The 19,515-nt window shown below is 40.0% G+C and overlaps 2 protein-coding genes across 3 annotated transcripts in view; one reads left to right on the top strand and one right to left on the bottom strand.

Moving 5' to 3' along the window:
* Nucleotides 1–2,719: 2,719 nt before the first annotated feature.
* On the bottom strand, nucleotides 2,720–7,890 carry ciao2a (cytosolic iron-sulfur assembly component 2A). The gene is made up of 5 exons (XM_072673766.1): nucleotides 7,691–7,890; nucleotides 6,456–6,620; nucleotides 4,325–4,374; nucleotides 3,914–3,959; nucleotides 2,720–3,654 (listed from the first exon to the last, which is right to left on the bottom strand). The coding sequence occupies exons 1-5, from the start codon at nucleotides 7,800–7,802 to the stop codon at nucleotides 3,554–3,556; spliced, it is 474 nt and encodes a 157-aa protein (XP_072529867.1). The 5' UTR covers nucleotides 7,803–7,890; the 3' UTR covers nucleotides 2,720–3,553.
* A 280-nt stretch (nucleotides 7,891–8,170) lies between these two features.
* The window catches only part of spg11 (SPG11 vesicle trafficking associated, spatacsin), a 33,868-nt gene continuing 22,523 nt past the window's right edge, over nucleotides 8,171–19,515 (top strand). The window contains exons 1-9 of one of the 2 annotated variants that reach the window (XM_072672233.1): nucleotides 8,171–8,638; nucleotides 8,938–9,113; nucleotides 9,610–9,837; nucleotides 10,058–10,256; nucleotides 10,534–10,671; nucleotides 12,498–12,871; nucleotides 13,050–13,195; nucleotides 13,496–13,628; nucleotides 19,331–19,486. In XM_072672233.1, the coding sequence (XP_072528334.1) occupies nucleotides 8,424–8,638; nucleotides 8,938–9,113; nucleotides 9,610–9,837; nucleotides 10,058–10,256; nucleotides 10,534–10,671; nucleotides 12,498–12,871; nucleotides 13,050–13,195; nucleotides 13,496–13,628; nucleotides 19,331–19,486 (1,765 nt within the window). In that variant the 5' untranslated portion in view covers nucleotides 8,171–8,423. The remainder of the gene's footprint in view (nucleotides 8,639–8,937; nucleotides 9,114–9,609; nucleotides 9,838–10,057; nucleotides 10,257–10,533; nucleotides 10,672–12,497; nucleotides 12,872–13,049; nucleotides 13,196–13,495; nucleotides 13,629–19,330; nucleotides 19,487–19,515) is intronic. The other variant, XM_072672234.1, reaches the window with a different exon arrangement.

Genomic DNA, 19,515 nt, shown 5'->3' with positions numbered 1-19,515 from the left:
TTTTACCATGGCCCTCACAATCCGCTGACCTGAACATCATCGAAGATCATCTGGATCAACAGTACATTGCATGCAAGAGGGTCTTTTGCAAGAAAGAATGGGCAAAGAAAATTCTCCAAATAAGAACTGAAAGACTGGCTACAAAAAGGGTTTACATGCTGTAACGCTTGCCAAAAGTACTGGCCATGTGGGGTGCCCAAACTTTTGCTTGTTAGCTTGAAACTGTAAAATATGAAAATAGAAATGTAATCTTACTTAAAAGAAAGACACCATATCTAACTATTCACAGCAACAAAACATTCGACCATGGGGCCAAAAAGTTTTGCATGCTGCTGTTAGTCCCTTCCTATTTCCATTTAGTACTTATAAAAGAAATCTGCTTTTAAAATGGGGTGAATAAAATATGGTGCGGTGTTATCCTTGGTGGAGTGTAACCTTTAGTTCAAAAGCACAAATATAGCCATGGGTCTAACCGTTTTTGTTTGTTTAGTTGTTGTTTTTTTGTCCTAGAGGCATATGGTGAGGATTACAACCACCAACTAGTCTGCTTCATTATAGCACAATCACCACCACAGGGATACACAGCACGATGGCTTACCTTGAATTGGATTGCCTAATGTTTGTTACTATAACAACTGGCAGCATACCTTGGAGGGTATTGTGTATTTTACCAGACTCCTGCTTTTTTTTTCTTTTTTTTTTTTTAGCTCTAGAGCTCTAGGTGTAGATTCCTCAGATGAATGTTTGAAAGCGTATTCACCATTTGTGTCGGACACAGATGGAATCTGGCTTCTGCCTTTAACCCATTCGTGCAGTGAACACACACACACACACACTGCCAGTGAGCACACATGCCCGGAGCGGTGGGCAGCCACTGCCGCAGCACCCAGAGAGCAGAGAGGGTTAAGGCCCTTGCTCAAGAGCCCAACAGTGACCGCTTGCTGAGCCCAGGAATCGAACCCACAACCCTGTCATCAACAGCCTGGAGCTGCCATGATCAAATTTGGTGACGCCACTTTTATGTATTTAGGAGGTAAAGGCACAGAGGCGCAATAATGTTAGTTTATTAGCAAAGCTAATAAATATTAGCAACCGGAAATTAAGGTGGTAGTATTGTTGTTCCATGTTCTTGTAGTCTATGCTAGTATTTCAAAATAAGGGAGAGAAGGGAGATGTGAGGATCCTCAGAGAGAACTCTGCGCATGTTAATCGAAATGCCCTTGCATTGCAAGAACCGCTGGGCTGGTGAGCAAAGAGCAGTTTGTGGTCTCTCTGTGAATGTCTAACGTTTATGATTTATAACCTGGGGATGCTAACTGGTGCTATACAGGAGCGAAATGCCATCTTGATTGGCACAAACTGTGGTTCATACTGTTTCCAATCTGTATTCATTAGATAATTTGCTTCTGTGTCACAGACTTCAAGGTTTTCGCCTCCAAGATACCAAGACTGGAACTTGATTCCCCAGAATTCGTAATGAGAAAGATAGCTACCAAGTCTCGAATTTGAAACCGAAAGATTACACCTAAAGGGGTCGAGGTACTGCATAAAAAGTCTTGTTTATGTGAACCCATTTCAGCAACCTAAGGGGTAAACCTTCCTTAACGCGCTGGAGTAGTCATTAACCTGCAAAAAAAAAAAAAAAAAAAAAAAAGCTTTTTAGAGGCTTTTTAAATCTGAACTTTGACAGGATGTAGCCTAGGTTGCAGGCGGTTGCACTGCATTCAGAATATTAAGCTTCAGAAATAGAGCATTATGCTGGCAATAATGTATACACCTGAAGCGTGTATGCTGTGAAGGCAGAAGGGTTACTGCTAGAATTTGTAAAATGACATTTAGCTACATTTCTGGAAATTGCAATAAAAGCCTAAAGTACACAATAATTCCAGTACAACAATTGATAGAGCACATATTCCTTCAGCTGCACAACCTGTTTAACATATATAGTGAAACTAGGTTTTGAGATGAACACAGACTCTGCAGTTGGTTTAGTTTCATGCAAAGCTATTGTCCAGACTGCAAGAAGGACGTCAGTAGTGCGCAAGTTACAGTCAACAGTGCTGTTCCACAAGTGGAGACACATGGTGTAATGCGTTTTATTCACTGGTAACTGCAAATATACATGCAGTCAAATCATCACTGTGGGGGGCATGTGTGCACATAGCACCAAGGACCAGTAGGAGTGTTGTCTTGTTCCAGTGTGGACTTGTGGTTGGGATGACGAAGCTCTTCTAAAGTGATCTGTAAGAGGACATTGTGAGTTCTGAAAGTGGCAAAAAAAACAAAACCTAAAATAAAGGGACGACCTTGTCTGAGGCTCAGTATTTTTGGAATACCCGTATCTCCCACCCCCGGCCGGAGAGTAGCCTAATGGAAGGAACTAGTGCGCCCCCATATGGTACCATTCCTCATGACAAAAGAAGTGATCAGTTTTCCATGCTTGTATCAGATGTCATGTTTTGAAACTCAAATGTTTCACCCATTTATCGGACATCAATTTATGCAAATTTACAGTGTTTAGGGTTCGGATCAAGTGCATGAACTCGATATCAGCTTTTTAGCAGACAACAGCAAACAAAAGAAAGGGCAAATACCTCTACTGATCATTACAGCCTGCTATTTAGATGAAGCTTGTGGTCTGGAGTCATAACCTAAGGATATTCATATACTACGCTACACCAACCCCAAAAATAGATCAACAACATAAAGTTTCATAAAAGGTTTTTTAACCAGAAGAGTTTATTCTTTAGACAGATTTCTCTTTTAACATATCAAATATATTTACATCATATAAAATTTTATAGGACGTTGATTTGTACATAAAGGCTGAATGAGAACAGAAAGTACAATCTAAAAGAATAACTGACCCAGAAAAAAAGACAGGAAATTTCCAGCTGAGACGTGCAAGGATAGAACAGTAAGCGCTATAAAATTATGGCTGGGGAATTTCATCACCTTTATGATGATGATACAGTGAAGGCTATGATGATAACTGAGATGTTGACCTGAAATGATCACTGATAATAAGAGCAGCTAAAACACTCTGAACAGAGTATTCTCATGATTGGTGACAGAGGGTCTGGGAGGAAGTTAGCATTTCCATTAGTTTGGCTCACTGCCTGAGAAAACATTTCTTCTCATCGATGACCTTTAACTCAGTCAGAATATTAAGAAGGCAAACCAACTGGAATTTAACAAACAAATGCAGACGTTATCCTCCATCAGGGCTTCAACTTCATCTTTTTAGGGACATCTGAGAAATCCCGTTTCAGTCTGCCTTAACTTTATCCAGCCATTTCCCATTCGACTCCCTGGCCAAAAACCATCACACAGAGAAAGCAGGGCTTATTGCTGTCAGATCGATCTTTGAGTTTTATTTGCCTCGTCTGCTGCTTGCAGAGAAGGCAGAGAGTCAACAGAGTTAACTACCATCAATCAACACATCACTTACCCTTCAGCGCCTTTCTAAAAACAAATCTAAAGAAGCATCAATCATTCAGGCCACGTTCACACACAAAAAGCCTGTGTGCGTGCATGTGTTCATAAGGACGACTCAGTCATCAGGCTCAGTAACACACTGCTCCACTATTTCCCGCAGGTTAGGGTTCTCCATTGCCGCCGCTACCCTCTCCTTATCATTGATCTGTTTGTTAACTGAAACAAACAAACAAAAAAAACAGAGCATCTTAATTAACTACTTATCCAAGCCCCCAGGCTCCACCTTAAGCAGATACAATCTCACAAGGAGATGACATAGATAGAGGAGAGACGAGGATAGATTTGCTATTCTAACAAAGTCACATACATTAAGATACTGAAGATATCTCTTGGAGAAATCAGACTTGCAGTTATAAATCTCAAACAATCTGCTTGTGCACTAGCACCCTGAAAGATGGGTCTGTGTCACACTTACTATCTTCCTCAGTTGAATGTGTTCCCTCAGTAATGTAAATTTCCAGCTGTGAATAGATAAAGACAAACAACAAAAGCCATCAGAATATGCAGTACCTGGAATAGAAAATGAGACTCCAGATGGACAATCAAATTCTCTGGGCATTTCCATTAGCCATGTTTTAACTCCATTTCTTTGAAAGCCCATAGCACGAAGAGAAGAAATATGCTACTACTCTGATTGCTATCTCAGTTCTCTCATTATGGAATGCTAAAAATAACACACAAAGCATTACAGGAAATCAAGTAACTTGGTTAACAATGCTAATGTTCCTGTACACAGCAGGAAATATACTGACTTCCACAACAAGGAAATGACCCAGAGAAAGACTTGTAGTAATGAGTTATTTGTGTTTAAACCTTTGAACCTTACCTTGTGCTTAAATGGGAGGCATCGCTGTAACTTCACTTGTAAGCAAAGGCCTGCAAGACAAATCAAATTCTTTTAAAAAAATGGTCCACAAAAGGATCCGCAATACAATGTCCCCATACTAGAAACGTGACATGCTTTTACCGCTTTTTAAAGACTTGACTTATACACTTGTACATTATACATTATACAGTGTACTGTGCCGATGTAGCAATGAGGGTTACAGGGCTTGTTCAGGGACCCAACAGTGGCAGCTTAGTAAACTCGGGTATCAGGTTTTAACACGCAAACTTATTTTTATTAAATCAAAACAGACTTGTTAAAGTACACAAAGGAACCCATTAAGCAGTATACAGTGCTATACATCCACCAGTGATGAAGGATGGAGGTAGGGGGAGTTTGTCATGCCTGACCTTTTCCTCAGTCATATGGTACAGTTATGCTGTTAACACTACATTAACATTTGACAAATTAAAGGAAAAACTAGAATAGCTGGAACAGTCAGAACACAGAAAGGTCACAGATGGATGGAGTTCAACTGGCTGCAACTGGCTAGTGTTCAAAATGTAAGACAGAGCTCTCCACTGTTCAAACACTTGTGGAACCAGTGTTACTGAAGAGCACTGAAGCTGTTCTGGCAGTTTACAGCAGCCCAGTGTCTTATAAACAAAGCCACTTCATGTTGGTTTTTCCTTTAATTTGTCACCATTCCGTATACTGCCAAGCAGGGGCGCCCATAAGGGGAGTGGTGGTGGTGGGTGAGTTTGGACCCAAAGGGTTCTTTACCTAACACGTCTTTGTTCACTGATGTCAGCATGTTACAGTTGAACACCTCTTCAAGGAAGGCTTTCTATAAGAATTGTGTGTGTGTGTGTGAGGTTAGGCCCATTCAACCAGAATAGCACTTGTGAGGTCAGATACTGATGTTAGACAAGTGGGCCTGGCTCCCATTCTCTGTTCTAGTTCATCCCAAAGGGGTTGAGGTCACATAGGTAACATTCTCCTGGCATTCACTAAACTCAGCCTTGTCCACCATTTTTCCCACAAATGTTTGTAAAGGCAGACTGCATGGCTGCATATGACAGAATAAACACAATGGGTCTGTAAAATGTCTCACTGGCCCTGCTGCATGGAACTGCTGTTCATACATAAATAAAACAAGGGTAACTTTTGTTGCAAAGTTTTTCTTTACCTTTAATTGGATACTTCACAGCTTGATTAGCTAATGCCTGGTTAAGAAAAATGTTTCCTACTGCGTTCAGTCAGTGTCAGTCACTATTTTAGCTTAAAAATAATTCTGTGATATTGTAGAGACGAGGATGGAAAATGAACACACAGACACAACAAACTAAAAATAAGCTCTTAATTTGAAGAAAACAATACTTGGCTAAACACGGTCCACCAGCCCTGCTGAAGTCAGACACGTGTGGACATTTGTTAACAGCCCAGCGAGGACAGGTCCATACAATAAAGACATTTTAATTTGAAGAGTAACTGGGTTTTGAAAATCCTATCATCTCTTTTTCTCAGAGATTTTGTTTTCTTGAGACCAAAGAAAACCTAATTCAAAGCAGCATTATGCGAGAAGAGGGATTTTTGATTTTATTTATTTATTTATTTATTTTACTACAAGGCTTTCTCCACTGTTGTAAATACAAATTAGAAATACCTAAATCTAAATGTTTCCTCATGGAGAGCTGTACATGTGCATTTGTTAACAAGCTAATGATACAGCAGAGTTAACAAAGTAGACTGTTGTGGTAAAGAAATATTGCAGGATTTGAAACAAATATGACAGTCAAAGCGCTACACAGTCATGTGAAGTCTTCTACAGCTCCAGGTTACATAGTATAGTAGCAGCACTGTGGACCATAGTGGCAATAACAGTGACGCGATTCTCATCATTTAGGATTAAATTTCTACATAATGTCACTTTTAACAACATTAAAGCAAAGATTTTCAATATAGTGGGCTCCTACAACTACCCATTTAGGACAGTCAAACCTTCAAACCCATATGCAGAGCAGCAGGCTTCACCAACATATCACTGTGAATCATTGTTAGTTGGACTGAATCTCGTGTGCTTGTATATGTGAGGACAAACGCCAGCCTCTCCCATCTCAATGACACGCACCTATCAGTGTGGCCAGGGAGCAGTGTGGTACTGTAGGGGAGAACTTGATAATGATGAGGTACTCATCATTTCCGAGATCCTGAACTTCAACACACTTTTCAGTCACAACGTCCAGCTCCTCCAAAGTATTGGGTTTCTCTGGATCCCGAATCGTGCGAATTACATCTGGGGGTTGTGGGGAAACACACATGTGAAAACAATCTAACACAGCAATACAAGATAAAGAGAAGTTGCAGTACAATGCAGAACACAAACTAACTCCAAAACCTACTTAACATTACTTAATCAAGTACAATTTCAAGGTCAGCTAAAATATATTAAAAGCTGGGCAATATATATTGTTCATGCTGGCATACCAAGCCATTTCTTTCAGTTCTAGGAATATTTCTACAGATAATGAGCCTTATACCCATAAACTGCTTGATTACAGTTTAGCTCTGCCTAGGCCAAGTTACTTGTGGCATCCATGGCCTGACTGCAACACATGCCACTAACTGGGTGGTTCAGGTTGTTTTGAAAGAACAGGGTTAAGGTTCCCGAAAGCGCATTAACAGAAAGCTGATTATTAAATGGCTCTCTAACAAAAATGAAGGGGCTTTTTCAGAAACGTCCCTTGTTGTCAATGCAGGGGAAGAATTTACTAGCTAGTTTAAACAAAATATGCTTAATGTAATGAACTAATACTAATGTCAGGTTTTTAACTAAGACATTGTTTTAATAGTTATGTTATATGTGAAGTTTATAATCATACCAGTGCTATATAGGAAGCCCTTATTCTCAAGATAGAAAAATAATATTTACACACATAGGAACGAACACACACACACACACACGTTTAACTTGAGTTAAATAGCTGTTAAATTTAATAACCCATTAATTCATTATTGATTAAATTAAGAACATCTTTAAATAGCAATTATCTACCATGATCCTGTTAGGAGCTAGAGGCTCCGTAAAAGCTATCTAGCTAGCACTAGCACTAGCACCTTGCACTTATTACCTTTATGAACGCGAACCTAAACGTTTGTTCGATGCCATTTAGCTATATATTAAGAAAACATACTGAAATGTATCCGTATTGCCCAGGACTAGTGTACATAGCCAGCTAAATGGACAGTAGTCAGTTTGTTATGGATCTTCTGAAAGTCAAGCGCTTTAAAAACCTCTGTCTCTGTTCTGTCAGCGGCTGCGCTAACTAGCCGTTAGCCACCGGCTAACTCGTCCGCTGCACTCACCGTAAACCTCTAGAGCTTTCTCTTCCATTTTCTTGGTCCTCTGCACATTCTTTGAGTCAGAGAATATGGACAGCTGAAATACTTTATTTACAACGCTAGAAAGTATCTCCATGGTGTGCTTGTCTCCATCGTCGCTCTCTGCGACTTTGACAGGCCAGTTTGAACCTGAACAGCTTCAACGGCTCGCAGCGCCCTCACTTCCTCACTCAGCTCAGACAGAAGCAACGGATGTGAGAATCGATGACGGATCCATTTCTCTTTGTTTAAGACCAACAATAAAGACTCCAATTCAGTCATACTTTCTCAAAAAGTGCCATTTTAAACTGAACAACATGTCCAGCTGGTTAACTGTCCCTTCAAACGCGCGACTTCTCTCATGCCTTGTCGATTGCTTTAGTCTGCCCTCAGTTCCTCAGCGCCGCCCGGTCACAGGCTGCGCTCCGTCATGTGACCACACATAGCATGTGATGGCCAGTGACGTCAGGGATGTGCTGAACTGGGCTGAGATGAGCGGTGTTTGTTTGTTTTGCTTTTCCGAAAATTATTTGTTGTCTTCAGTAACTGCTGAGGCGATTTTGCTCGCCGAGATTCTGCTGAATATGGAGAAGTAGAAGCAGACGGAGGGGGGATGGGTTTGTAGGCTTCGGCTGCAGGTCTTCTAGCCGGCCAGACAGCGTTAGAGAGAGGTTTGAAGTTGAGACCCTAGTGTTGATATCATTTCCCTGTTGCAAAAATGCTAAGCAGGCCTAAAGCACGGGTGCAGAAAGCCTTAGAGGTTGCACTTCTACCTGAAAACGACTTATGTAAAGACGTTCGGAACACGGCTAAAGCCAAAATGGCTAAAGACTGCTCCCTGCTTTGCTGCCTGAATGTTGGTGGTAAGCTGGCAGTCAGTGATGTGTCTGAGCGTGGTAGTCCTGTGCATGTTCTCGAGGACTCCTACACAGAGTAAGTAGCTACACTTCAAGCATGCTTTCCCCACATAAATGGACGTTATTCTGTGTCTGTCCTACCATTCTTTGGTTTATCTGTTGCAGACATGCAGCACTGTGCAGACATTGCAGTCACTCTGTATAGTTCTTCTGACGTTCTGATAATCTTTGCATATTCTCACACACCAGATGAGAGACACAGTGCTGTGGATGTCTTATGGTTGTTTTCTTTATTTTTTCATCTGCACGCTCACCCCATTTGCTAGGAAATTGATATGCTTCAAAGGAGCTGATTTTAGTCTTCTTGCTCAATAGTTTTTTCTGGGAGGTGTTGACGGAGCGAAGTAAAATTGATAGCAACCCTAGACTCCTGACTGTGGGGCCAACTTGTGAGCTCAGACTGCATGACGTGGATCCAGAAATGACCCTCTCTCTCCTGTCTGAATATCCAGCGCATAGACTGCTCCAGATCGCCAAGGAAAAGGACTCGAGTAAGTGGTATTGATCTAAACCAGAGACACTTTCTTTATGTAGTGCACAGTGAATGTGGGCCGGTCCAGATTGCCTTGTTCTCCACTCAGTGTGGGTGGGTTCAGAGAGAGAGACCATCTGCTTGCACACTTGCATCACCAACTACTATTGGGGTTTGGGCAAATGGTTCTGCCCAGGTTTACCTCACCCCATTCTCTGCTTGGTGTGGGCAGGACTGGAGGGCGTTGTAATTGTAATTCTAAATGTTCATGTATTAACTTCAACAGATTTGTATGTCCAAAAAAATATTGGAGACTGACCTACCATACCATATCAAATCAGTGCATCTCTATTCTTTTCATTCCCTTCTTTTCATTGTTCTTCACTGTTAACCTGATGCTGTTCCACCAATGGGCCAGTGATGGAGCATTCCTCTGCTGTTACTAGTTGCTGTGTATCTGATTGTTGAGTGTATTATTTAATATGCTAAAGAGTTTTTTTTTTTTTTTGCAACAGGTGTGAACGAGCTTGTTTGTGCAAAGCTGCTGTCATTCACCGATGGCCGATGTTTCCTGCTGCTGAACATGTGTGTTCTGGTACAGTTCCTGTATTTGGAGGATTCTGTAGAGCCAGAGGCCGTGTCCTCCTGCCTCATCAACTTGCCACCTGAATTTCAGGAAACATTTGCTGACTACCAGCTCTGCAGAGGCACCTTGTTTGTGCTGACCAGCGCTGGACTCATTTGCATCCTTTTTGATAAACGTCTGTCATGATTTCAGAGAAGGGGATGGTGTAGTATTAGCATATATCATGTGATGGTAGATGATTTAATTGCATCTCAAATTAAATATGTGGCATTTGGCAACCTTTACGTGATCATACCTACCAGTATTTACCCCTGCTTTTATAGCATGTCTTCACTTTGACAATTTCTGTTGGACTTTTCTTTAACGCTGTGTCTCAGATATGTTTGACAGTGTTGAGGGGAAGCACCTGGCCACTGTCAATGTACCTGAATACTATGCATCAGGACACAGAGAGGCAGAGTCTGTCATACCCCTTTCGTCCTTCTGCCTTCTGCACATATCGCAAGACCTAAGCACGGCTGTGGCGGCCACAATTCAAAATCAAGCACTGGCACTGGACCTCAATGATTATTTCAGGTGTGTTTTAGTAGTCATTGCTGGGATAGTTTCCCTGCAGCAGGGAAAGTAATGGATATTAAGGGAAATGTGAACAGCTAGGTCTAACCCAATGGCCTTACACCTGTAACAGTTCACTAGCAGGTCTCTCTTTACATAGTCTTTTATTTGATTATTATTGTGTTAATGTGAGAGTGGGAATATGAGTATCATTTGTCATACATTATATTACATTGTCTATGTTTTGATCTTGGCTGCACTGAGAACAGGGTGTTTTTTGTGTTATTGCTTCTTTCAGAATTCATCCAGATCAGCTGCTGTGTCAGCAATCTCCCACCTTCCCTCCTCTCATCCCCACAAAGCCCTCTGACCAGGATAGCATCACCAGCTCAGCTCACAGTCAGTCTGTACTGGGGACCCACTTCCAAACAGACCAGTAAGGAGGTCTAGACCCCTGCCTATACATTCTCATGTTATGGCAAATCTATATTCATTGAAACAAAAATCATTCATTAACCCATATTCTTTAAATAATCAGCTAGATTTTAGTTCTTTAAGGTTCCCTGGAATGGAAAACCGTGTTTATCTAGTATGGTATAGTTGAATAATAAGAGTTTAGTACATGGAAGTGATGTACTTTGATCCGCAAACGCTGGATAAAATCCAGCATAACTAAAACCAGTCTGGAAAACAAAGCCAAATTCAAATCCCCAAAACTGTTACGTAACAGGCTTGGATCTTTTTATTTACATCTTCAAAATTTACATACATCCAGAACACTGGTTAAATCCTTGCAACACCTAAAGTAGCACAATGGCAACTTATGGTTAATATGGTGTTCTGAATAATTGCAGTTTTCTGGGACAGTCTTTGCCATGCCAGTCTGAGTGAGTTAGCACATCACAGCCAGCCTCTGCAAGATGTTGGTCTCTGCTAGAAAGCGGATTGCTACGTAAGCCAGGCTTCATGATCTCTGCTTTGTCTGTTGAAGGGGGAGTGAAAGACAGGGAGTGAGGAAGTGAAAGCTGGGGAAGTGAGTCTGTGTCCATGCTAGGCTAAGATCTGAGAGCAGAGATCACCATAAAAGGAAAATCTGCATGTTTGATGCTAAGGCCAAAATATTTTTAAAGTTTTAAATGGGCGTCTAAAGTGCAAAGTCACATACTTTCTGTGGTGTCATGAGAGATCATTTAAAAACACTGAATAACTGCATTTAAAGGCACCTTTATTATCAATATTTGGTGCTTATTTGTCAAAGATTGTCAGCAACGAATACAACATGGCCCTGAGCCTTACTTGACAATACTTTAAATTTCATATACATAATTATGTATAATATTGATTACAGTGTAAAGCCATATGATTTGTCAATCAAACAATTTATACAAAATAAACAAGAAAAAATAAGAAAATGTCTTAATGCACCAAATTTTATAAGCAGTAATTCAGCTTACTATACACTGGGTGTTTACAGTCTCTCTAAAATTAGTGTTAGGGTTATTTATTCATTTATTCTTAAGGTTAAATATGGATAATTGTGGTAATTTTGTCCGTATTTGTGCGCGCTTTGGGAAAGCTCTCGGACACAGGTGGAATGGAGCAGTACCAATGGAAATCGGGGGTACAATGTAGCCAATAGTTCAAGTGAGACACGACCACTGCCATATACCATAAACTTTTACTCCACTTTTACAAACGTTTAGTCTTTTTGTAGTAAGTTATCACAATCTCTGCCACCATCGCCATATATTTGTTGTTGTCAGAAACTTTTAATGGTGAACTGCCCTCTAGTGGATGTATTGCTTAACGTTACCAGTGTAAAGGATTTATAGAAGTATGTGGGCAGTGACGGTAAGCCCATTTGAAATGGACGTGTGCATTTCCGTATGTAAAGAGAGCATAATTGAGCCGTTATGATGCATGCAGTTGTTCAGTGTTCTAAAAGTTCTGATGATACCCATGATGTTCTCAGAAATAAGGCTGGACGGTAATGGCACAGGAGACGTTTTCACAATGTATGATAAGTGTCACAGTATTTAATTTTTCTGAAGTTTAATAAGTTAGCCTCTTTGCAATAACACATGCAGTTAGTCAGTTTAGTGAAGATATCCGCTGAATGCTGAGGAAAGCATATTTCGGATAGTTTATCAGGATAATGAAACACTGTCAACATATTGCCCATCCCTGCTCAGAAAAGTGAAAGACATTTATCACAATAACACATCATGTCATATTGCTCACCTTATTACTTATTCTGCGCAGCTCCTGGGATGCAAGGTTGAAGCTGCTCTATAAACGAGCTCAGGCTCCAGAGCCACCAGCGCTCCGGCTGCCCTGGTACAGAGACGTCCCGAACTCGGAGTGTCGGCGAATGGCTGCCACTGCCAAGCTCGGTCCACCCTGTGCACCACCAGGGGGCATCCTGACATCCTTCACCGTACCTGAACAAGCCACACCAACCATGCTGAATGTCTCAGAATTCTCAGCAGTGCTTACCTTTACCTCAGCTGGCAAGAGCAGCATGATCCTGGCTCACTGGGATCTGGAGAGCCAAAGTGTGACGTATCACTCTGTTGATGCCCCTGCTGCACCCGTTCGGCGGTCAGAAGAGGAACATCTCTCTCTGATACTGAAAGGTGAAACATCTGCACATCATGCCAAGCTATTACTGATACCTGGGAAGTAAAAGTGCTTTTCATGTGCTTCTTTATAGTAGTGTCATTATTTGCATACTTTTTTTTAATCTTTGAGTGTCTTTATTTGCAATGTACAGCCTGATCAAAGTGTGTGTACATGTGTGTGTCCATGTTTCAGAATCAGGCTTTTCTCTGGTGCTGTTCATGGTTACTCAAGAGGAGCTGTTGAACAGATTGATGGTGTTTGGCAGTGCTGGTGTGGTGGACTCTCTCTGCCATCTAAATGCTTGGGGTCGTTGCTCTATGCCTATCCATGCCCTGCAGGTACACATAAGCAGCTACCTTGAAATCGCAAAAAAAAAAAAGTTATGAGTATGTTTTTTTGTTTGTTTGTTTGTTAGTTTGTTTGTTTTTTTAAAAAAGATTGCACAGGTCTAATACTTAGGATCATCTTAAGCAATGTGGTTCCAATGACCCTGCCTGTGCCATCGGCCAGAAGTCTTCACTCTGGCACTGATACTCTTTGATTGCTTGAATTTGCAATGTAATATGCTGCAAAGTTTGATAATGAAGACCTTAAGACATCATAAGTACAAAAGAACATTTTTACCTTCTGCTTTCCAGGCAGGACTGAAGAATAGGCAGCTAGACATGGTGGATTTCTTTTTGAAGAGCAAAGAGAACATCCTGTGTCCACCTACAGGCTACAGCGTGGTTGAGCAGTCACCTGCCATCACAACACAGATGCAGCTAAAGAGTAAGACTATGTGCTTCTTCATATGTGATGCTTCTTCATTGTGTGACGCTGTCACACAAAAAGCTTGTATCTCCACATGGCAGCTTTACAGGAGTCGTTTTGGAGCATTTGTTTTGGTCTGTTCGTCATTAAATTTTGATGACTAGCCGTTTCTGGTTATATCAGAAAGTAAATAACAGCAACAATTTAAATACAAGCTCTTTGTGTGACAACAACATTTTTTTTATATTTGTAAATTAAAGAAACTTGCAGCAAAAAAAAACTATGCTCTCTTTGTTAAAGTTTGTTTAACTTTGGTTCACAATAGCTTTCTGAATTCTTTTTCACATCAATGCTGTCATGCAAAAAATTCAAAATGGCAACTTTACAGCGGTATCTGTATCTCCAAAACAGTAACTTTACAGCGGTATCTGTATCTCCAAAACAGTAACTTTATAGTAGAAGGGTAAAACTTTTCTTAACTTTCAATGGTATGGCCCAGGGGTCATGAGTTTGAATCCGGGGCCATGCCATGAGCAGAGAGAGAGCACAATTACCTAATGGCACTCTCTCCCCTCATCACTCCTAAAGAAATGATCCTCTGTTAGCTGGTGCGGCGTAGCTGGGGTCTCTACACTTTCCTCTGAGCGATGTTGCTCGAAAAGAGATGGTGGTTGACTTTGCATGTATTCCGATACATGCAAAGTCAACCACCATCTCTTTTCGAGCAACATCGCTCAGAGGAAAGGGTAGAGACCCCAGTTACGCCGCACCAGCTAACAGATGACCATTTCTTTAGGAGTTTAAATCTAAAGGTTTAAATCTTTACCCTATTAGTTTTGGAAACATTGGTAGTGCTAGGGGGAGCTACAAAGGGGTGGGTTAATTAGCAGAACCAAATTCTGCCAATTAACCCACAAAAAAATGACAAAATATTTTATTCCAAGTCATTTCAATTGCTATATTCATCATGAAATTTAACACAATGTAAAAAATATCCGTCGTATGTTAAATGCATCAAATATAAAAATATAGGTTTTTACATGCCTGTGGCGATAACTATGTGTGCCGTTTAGAATGTTGTGATTTGTTTATGTTGTCTGAATAATTTGGACATGAGTGGCCTGAGTTGGTGTTATATCCAGCCATGTAACCAAGGTGGTAATTAATTTCTGTAATTTACTTGCAGCCATGTAGATCACTAATGTTTTGTGCTTCTAATTACCAGTACTTCAGTCATTCTGCTGTAACCTTATGCCACCTCTAGATCATTCACTCTCAATCAGAGGAGAAAAACCAGAGAAAGTGTGATTCATATCTGACAAAAATGTATTAGCTGTGGATTCACTTATCAGTGTGCATAATGAACGGCTTTGATGGAGCATGTTAATTACACACTTGATTAAGCACCCAGACCTAATCATAAAACACTTTGATTAGCACTGCGGTGCACCGAGGTGCCGTAGAGCAGATTGTGTGGGGTGGGGGTGTCTGGATGTGTGCGGTTTTGCCTTTCAAGTGTGAGAGAGTGTGTAGAGAGTCATGTACGGGAGCTGCTGAAACCATGTGCACACACACACTATGTACTGAAGTGACAGTTTGACAGTGAGCTGGATAAGTAGGAAGGGATTGAGTACTTGACTAATATTGAAGTTCAAAGAGAATGAAGGGCTTTTCTGTTACCGTGGACCCCAGCGATGTTAAAAACTCATTTACTGCTGGGCTGAAAACCAGTCATTCATTTGATTTATTTCATGCTAATCATAGCCACTTGTACTCCTACATGTGAACATAAATTAATGTCTTCACATGTTGGGTGAGTTGATGTGGTGGTGTATATATAAATATTAATTTACTACGTCAGACAAAAATGGTGGTTCAAGCGGCCTAACTCTAAAATTGCCTGGCTACAGACCTGGGTGGTAGTCCGGTCATGGTTGGAACTTTATCACTGTCAAAAGAAAGTTTGTGTTTGTGCACGAGTGTGGTGAGTGTACTAGTAAATTCATTTTAACGTTAAACATTGATCAGCCGTAACATTAACACCACCTCCTTTTTCTTTCAAATACTGTGTCCACTTACTGTCCTCTCTATTAGCCACTCCTACCTAATTAGTCTACCTTGTAGATAACAAGGTCGGAGGCAGAAGCTCATTTGTTGCTGCACAGTTCATGTTGGTCATCCTCTAGTCCTTCTTCAGTGGTCACATTGGAAACATGCTGCCTGCAGAATACTGTTGGCTGGATATTTCTGGTTGGTAGACTGTTCTCAGTGACACTCCAGCAGCACTACCGTGTCTGATCTACTCGTATTAGCACAAAACACGCCGCCTCCATGTCAGTGTCACTGCGACTCTGAGAATGCCCCCCACCCAAATAATGCCTGCTCTGAGGGTCCTGACCATTGAAGAACAGATGGACTACAGTCTGTAATTATAGAGCTACAAAGTTAGGGTAAGTTGAGCTGATATAATGGACAGTGAGTATAGAAACAAGGAGGTGGTATTAATGTTATGGCTGATCAGTGTATATTATGTTTCTTTTAATAAAGAAAGTAACTACTTATTAAGAAGGCAAAAGCCATTATAACGGAGATACTGCTCAGTAATGACAAACCATTTAATTCAAATCACATCTTTACTAGCATATATGCTTATTCTCAGCTCACTACAGATATTCAGTTTATGCAGTTTACAATAGAGTTTTTACTTAAATAAAACACCTCACATAATATGAAGTAGTAAAACCAGAAGGAAAAGCTGTTTAACAGTCAGCTTCATCAGGGGCTTTAAATTAACACTAAAATATGACACTTTGGCTTTATTATTATAGTGACACACTTACTAACCCAGTGCCTGAACTACATGAAACCTATATGCACTGTGGGTGCAGATATAACCCTTTTAAACGACCCAACAGACGTGACCCAAAATTTGAGTAGGAAATAACCCAGCAGTTTTTAAAGTGGATAGTTGTTGGTTTTTTTTGTTTAGTTTAATGTGGGAATTTGTCTAGTTCTAGTTCCCTTGGCCAGTAGTGAAAAGCTTTGGCATGCATCCATGTGGTAATACAGTGGTTCTCAGCCCTGGTCTTGGAGTTCCACCACCCTGCATGTTGTTATTTTACCTGTGCTCTTCACTACAGGCTTGTTAATGAGGTCAGTAATTTCATGCCTGTGAAGGTATTTTCTGTCTACCGTGGCATTACGGTTTTAATAAAGTTAATCAATTTCTGCAAACTAGACAAAAAGCACATTTTCAAAAGTTTTTTGGGGTTTTAGGAATCATTACCGTTCCTTCAGAACAATCTGGGGCACCCTGCAAAATACATTGCATAAATAATTCTGCTAGTTTCAGCCTACAGTGTGTTTTAGTTCAGCCGTCTACATTGGTCTGTGGCTGTTTTCCCAAAAGGCTTTTAGGCTTCAGGCTAAAACCAATTCATGCCTCTTCTTGTAATGAGCATCCTATATGTTCCTCACAGCTGTGTTTCTACTGTGCAGTAATTAATTAAATGGTTTGAAATACTGTGTTTATGCTGCAGCACTTTTACATGATCAGAAGAGCCCTGTTAATATACCTGCGCTACATGTGTGGATATTTTAGTATAGCAGAATCCTTAAAAACAATAGAAAATATAGTAAAAATTAAACAGTGTAAAATAAGACGAATAGAAAGATTGCATGTAGGTTCGGGTTTTCCGTTTGATTAGGAGACTGCTACATCAAATATGGTCCGCCCCATTGTTCACCACAGCATAATGATGTCAAATGCAGAAATGTTTATAAAAATGACCAAGTTAATGAATATCGTGTATGTTACTGGGCCATGTTTGCAGTGTGAGGAGGAGATACGTCACCACTCAGGAGCTAGTTACATTCTCCAGTTTCCTGCTGATAAGTGTAATGAGTTTTTCCCAGTCTGACGTTCAGTGTGACCGTAATTCTGATAGAACTGTTTGAAGGTATTATATATATATATATATAATTAAATTTGTTTATTATCTAATTTATTTGACTTTACCTTGTGCAGAAGGAAAGTGAATATTTGCCCATGCAATATAATGGAATTCACAAGTTTATACCACACCGTCACACGTTGTGTTCCCATTCTTTATTGGATGTTTGTTCAGATGTTTTAGTGTGTTATTTGTCCGAGCACCTTCACGGCTTACAGTAAAGGTCACAGTGATGTCATTTTATACTCTATATCCTATCTAGAGTACCAAGGGTCAACCACCTGGCGAGAGAGAAAAAAAAATCTAGAGGAGAATAGTAACATGATTAGGAGCAAGACTCTGCCTGCGTTATGCAGACGTCTGTCTCTGACCGTTTGTCTCCGACAGACCAAGTCCTATGTAACCACTAGCATACTGTTGATTTTTAAAACAGTGGTGTACCTTTTATTCAGATGTGGTATCTTATCCATGTTGTATTTCTGCTTAATATAAATACCATGATCTGGTTGGGTGATATTAAATTAGGCCTGTCATGATAGTTACATTACTGACTTATTGTATAATATGTCAACATATCCGACTAGTGAAGACGTTATTTGAGGCTAGTATACCGTAGAAAAGAAACTGTTGAAAATAACTCAAAATATTAAGGCATTGCTGGTTATTCTAAAAAGATGTATTTGTTTAGCTTACTTAGGTTTTTAAAAAATAAAGGTTGTTAAGAACTACAAGTTAAGATGACTACAAATGTCCTGTTTAGCAAATAATTGTCTGTGTGTCTATTGAACAAAAATGTTCTACTTTTCTTTTGTTGAAATTGTTGAAGTGAAAAATGTTCAGTAATATGATGCATTAGGATTGTTTTATTGACCTTACTAAACTTGCTTTGTTGTGCCAATTTAAATTGTTTTCTCAACTATAACTGTGTTTGTGTTAATGAAATATTTTATATTAATGAAATACATCTAGTTGGTTCTACAATATATTTTTCATTTTCCAGCTTCACTGTAAACCTTATTCTTTCATTTTTGATTGACTAACATTTAACTATTAAAAGATAATTTGACAGTATGATCCGTGGCAGTGCAAGAGTAAACACTGCAGCACTCAGCCAGTATACTCACACTCACTACCACAGAAAACAGTAACTTGCTCTTACTCATGGTGCCTGGAGCCAATGAAAAAGTTTTAAAATCTGCATGTGGGGGCATTGTTTAAAGCATATGGTGTTCGTCCGTGTGCCTCATCCCGAGTTGAGGTGACCTTCAGTTTTTTAACATAGTGAAGACCAAATCAGTCTTGGATGGTACACAGTACTTTAAATTATTAAACAGTGCTGCTGCTGTTAATGGTTGTTTGTGCACATTATTTGAATCTGTAATTTTATGTGCATTGAAGTTGATATGAAAGTGTTATTTATCCAAATCTGTTGGCACTGCTTGACTTCTTGCTTGTTCATGCAAAGTAATTCCTATTTCCTTATCTCAGTGACTCAATGAATGAACAAAATGTAGTCGCCATTTTTAGTGTTTAAGTATAATTTAACAAACCATTAATAATGAAAAGTTTCTTGCTTAAAAGGGTGTAATTGCATTATTAAGCTATTATATTATCAGTATATGAGTGACATAAAGTGATCTTAATATGGCTTTAATATTGATTGAATTGAATTGAATTAAGAAAGATTAGTAATTGTTAAGCATTATTAAAAGTTATCATGACAGGACTCATATTCATATTCAAAGTGTCTGTGTCTGTGTGAAAAAGATGCCCAGGATCTGTGTCCAGCGTTGGATCTTCTTCACTCTGCCATCAGAGACACATATGCTGAGGCCCAGAGTCCACAGTTCTGTGAACAGCTGCTTAACATTACACTCAACTTCCTCAATACACAGATCAGAATCATCCTCAGCAGCACGCCAGGTAACACACACATATTTGCACGCACGCAC

This window comes from Salminus brasiliensis, chromosome 2 (assembly GCF_030463535.1).
Source record: "Salminus brasiliensis chromosome 2, fSalBra1.hap2, whole genome shotgun sequence".
NCBI classification, from domain to species: Eukaryota; Metazoa; Chordata; class Actinopteri; order Characiformes; family Bryconidae; genus Salminus; species Salminus brasiliensis.
Note: the sequence above shows the minus strand (reverse complement) of the source record. Positions and strands in the feature narration are given on the sequence as shown.

What these genes read in the sequence shown, in the direction of transcription:
- ciao2a (XM_072673766.1), bottom strand. Translation starts at nt 7,802, where the DNA reads ATGGAGATACTTTCTAGCGTTGTAAATAAAGTATTTCAGCTGTCCATA. An exon ending in CTCCCTGGCCACACTGATAG is followed by an intron (nt 4,375 to 6,455) that starts GTGCGTGTCATT and finishes TTTGTCTTGCAG; the next exon opens with GCCTTTGCTTACAAGTGAAG. An exon ending in ACATTCAACTGAGGAAGATA is followed by an intron (nt 3,655 to 3,913) that starts GTAAGTGTGACA and finishes TGTTTGTTTCAG; the next exon opens with TTAACAAACAGATCAATGAT.